Source organism: Penaeus monodon, chromosome 8, assembly GCF_015228065.2.
Source record: "Penaeus monodon isolate SGIC_2016 chromosome 8, NSTDA_Pmon_1, whole genome shotgun sequence".
NCBI lineage: Eukaryota > Metazoa > Arthropoda > Malacostraca > Decapoda > Penaeidae > Penaeus > Penaeus monodon.
The window spans coordinates 14,405,568-14,409,613 of NC_051393.1; the positions used below are offsets into that span (position 1 = coordinate 14,405,568).

Below are 4,046 nucleotides of genomic sequence, written 5' to 3' on the forward strand. Positions count from 1 at the left end.
TCCTACAGAGTATCAGAAGACGATTCCTATCAAAAATACCAGAGACCCAGTTTGGGTTTATGAAGGATAAAGGTACAAGGAATGCTACTTTCATCATGAGAATGGTTGCCAAGAGAACCATCTGACACCAACAAAACATCTACCTGGTTTTCGTTTATTATCAAAAAACTTATGATAAGGTCCAGCACTTAGAATTGTTCAATATCCTTGCAAATATTCAGGAAGATGACAAAGATATGAGACTAATTCAATCAATCAGTTTACGAAAATCAACTTTTTGCAGTCCGCCTATCTGATGGAACAACTAACTGGTTCCCCATCAAGCGAGGTGTCTGAGAAGGCGCTGTGATGTCACCTGACCTCTTCAAATCATATTCTGAAGTTACCCTGCTGGAGATTGAATATCACCAGGAGGGATTCATTATCAGTGGTTGCAAGATCAACAACTTCATTATGCATACAGATAGAGTTCTCATAGCCACATCTGCAAATAACCCCCCAAAACTTTTAAACCCAAGAAAACAAAATGAACTGTAATTTCAAAGTCAGAGGTCCCACCAACTTATCCTTTGAAACAAGGAGCAGAATTCCAGCAGGTCTCCTCCTTCAATTATTTAGGAGCTTATCATCTCAAATGCTCGTTGCAAGAAGGAAATCAGACGAAGAATTGGACTAGCAAAAGATGCAATTTCCAAATACAAATCAGACTAAAACTGGTCAACTCTCTTACATGGTTGCATGCCCTGGATACTGATGACTGAAACTTGGCACAATATACGCGCCATGGAAATGTGGTTCTACAGCAGGATGTTGTGCATCCCTGACAATGACTGAAAGTCCAATGAGGAGATCCTCAGAAGGATTGGACAGGGACACAAGCTTCTATAATTGATCTGAGTACCACAACTCAAATTCCTTAGACATGCAATCCGTAAGGACATATTTGAAGACCTTAGCCTATGCGGTAAATTTGAAGGCAAGCAAGGTAAAGGCAGTCCTAAAATAACGTTTCTGGATAATTTCAATATACAAATACCTTGATGCCTGTGGGACAATGCTCGACAATGTGAAACATGGTAACAAGTAATTCATCAAACACTGCATTGGTGATGGCATACACCTATCATACTAGCTAAAGTTACTTATCTGTTTAACATTCATGAATAAATATACTTCTAATTTCACTATGATGAATTTACTTACAAGTTGAAGAAAAATGAAAAACTTTTACCTGTTCAACAGCTGTTTCATCGCTGAGGATAGCTTGCATCTGGTCACACATGATGGCAATGACGAAGAGGCCAAAGAGAATGCTTTCCATGCTTAATATTACTGAGTGTAATCTGCAGGAAAAAAATATGAATAAAGACCTAAAAAAAAGGAGCATTAAAACAGTGGACAAGGTTTATATATATACCATCCTGGGATCAATGGGTTAAATATGCTAATGCAATATAATATTTCACTATCACTTTCATATACATGCCACAATTAATATGTAAGATAGAAGTTTTAGTAAAGAGAACATACAAACATGTTTTTCTCACTAAACATTCTATATATACAGCTAAGTATAGCATTTATTAGTGTGCACAGCTCACAGAAGTGTAAATGAGATCTCATCTTAATGAGTGATAAGACATCACATGTTTGTGATTGTTTACATGACATTATATCACATTACCTGTTACTAACAAACTACATCTCCTCTAACAAAATGACCTACATAAAAAAATGCAGCACTGAGGAAACTAAAAAACAAAAACAAAATAATTATGGTACACTGTATATGCTGAACTATGACCATACACAATGGAAACATTCACATTTCTAAACTATATGTAAAATCAGGAAATTATGAGTGCTACTTTTGCCGCATACCTCATGAATCTCTTTTACCAAGTTTAAATAATGGAGAAAGAAAAATAACTAAACCTCAAACCCATCTTCTTAAATACTTATTAACTCAATGCTGCCTGGAAAATGCTGTGCTCATTTTATTTTATTTTATTATTATTATCACTTTTTTTTTGTGAAATGTCTCTGCACATAGATGGCTCTGTTAGTGCCTAGCCACAAAGGAATCAATTAGTAGACCTTGTGACCTTATCTGATTTCACCTTTCCTTAAAGTGGCAGGAAAAATGTTTTTTGCAATGAATATTGATGGTGTTGTTTTTATTTTAGACATTATAATCACTATAATGTTATAGGCATTAGTAACAGCAATTTAACATAACATTAAATATTTCAAATATCAAGGAAAAGGGTAAATAAGCGAGACAGGCAGTATTCATAATTGGATCCTAGGTGACTTAGTATAAGTGTAGCCATCTATGTGTAAAAACAATTAATAAAGTAAGCCCACCCTAAGCATGGCATGTACGTACATGCCATTCCCGTTGGATTTGGGTTAATCTACTAAGTACAAATGAAAAGGGCAAATCACCATGCAATCATCTGTAATTTTTTGAGCTTGACAATAAGACCCACTTTGCTAAACTTATGGAGAAGCAGTCTGAGTGTCAACTGTTTAAATGGTGTAACAAAAACATCATTCATCTTTTGTCTCCTATCCCTTACATAATTTAGAGTGAAGCATTTATTACAAGCGTTAAGAAATCATTAAACCTTCTGTAGCAGACGTCTTAAGACATTTTCCCAAAAGGGCCCATGGGCCTGGTAGCATTTTAAGACTCAAATATGCCTATAAATTTTTCTCTGACTTATTACGAGGAATGTTAGCTTATCTGTTGTATAATAACATAGCAATGATAGCAAGCCTTTCATGTGATGTCTTATTCACAAAACTTAGAAAGACTAGCCAAAAATTTGAATAAAATGGATATTGCAGCACTAGTGCTGCTGGTGAGTCCCATAGCTACGGCAACCCCATTCACTCTCTCGCTCTCTCTCTCTCTTTGGGGTTCCACAAAAAAACACAAATACAGAGGACACAAAAACTACAGAACTTCACGGCAAGAGTAACACTGGGAAATGTAAATAAATATGACATCACACCAAATATAAACAAACTAAAATTGCTATAAGTACAATAGATATATAACTATGACACATGTATTCTAATCCATAAAATCATACAAGAAATTACCCAAATTGGCTATTACCTATGCATACATCAAGTAACACAACAGGTGTCCATACAAGGCAAAATAATTCCTTATATATCAAAAGATCGAATACAGAAACCCAGGGTAAGAAATGAGCAAATCCAAGGACTGGTGATCTGGAACCTACTAGTAGAACATATTATAAATATCTGTAACCAAAAGATATTTAAAACAAAAGTGAAAGAACATCTACTGAAATATCAATGACATCAGGCATTTAAACAAGAAGAAGAAGAAAAAAATCAATCAAGCAATCATTATTCCTACTACTTACAGTCTCCCTTGCTTTATCATCATTTCCTTTGAACATTCTGGGCAGTCCTTGATCCATGAATATGCAATGAGGGACAGTGCATAGATTGACATGAGGCCAACAAAGGTCAGAAACTGCAGAAAATACTTCTGGTTCCATTCCCCTACACAATTGTTGATCCTGAAATTCAGTAACAAAATTATACACCATGAATAGAAAAAAAGAAAGGAAAAGGAATGGGAAAAATAAGAGAGAGGAGAGAGAGAGAGGAGAGAGAGAGCAGAGAGAGAGAGAGAGAGAGAGAGAGAGAGAGAGGAGAGAGAGAGAGAGAGAGAGAGAGAGAAGAGAAGAGAGAGAGAGAGAGAGAGAGGGGGGGGGGATAGAGAGGAGAGAGAGAAAGAGAGAGAGAGAGAGAGAAAGAGAGAGGAGAGAGAGAGAGAATAGAGAGAGGAGAGAGAGAGAGAGAATAGAGAGAGGAGAGAGAGAGAGAGAATAGAGAGAGGAGAGAGAGAGAGAGATGAGAGAGAGAGAGGGAGGAGAGAGAGAGGAGAGAGAGAGGAGAGAGAGAGAGATAGAGAGAGAGAGAGAGAGAGAGAGGAGAGAGAGAGAGAGAGAGAGGAGGAGGAGAGAGAGAGAGGACGAGAGAGGCAGAGAGAGAGAGAG

General features: G+C 36.8%; 1 protein-coding gene across 1 annotated transcript in view; it reads right to left on the minus strand.

The window, feature by feature from the left end:
- The window catches only part of LOC119576176 (palmitoyltransferase ZDHHC3-like), a 23,731-nt gene that overhangs the window by 5,908 nt on the left and 13,777 nt on the right, over positions 1-4,046 (minus strand). The window contains exons 4-5 of the mRNA XM_037923747.1: positions 3,405-3,563; positions 1,232-1,343 (exon numbers count right to left, since the gene is read on the minus strand). Coding sequence (XP_037779675.1) covers positions 1,232-1,343; positions 3,405-3,563 — 271 coding nt within the window. The remainder of the gene's footprint in view (positions 1-1,231; positions 1,344-3,404; positions 3,564-4,046) is intronic.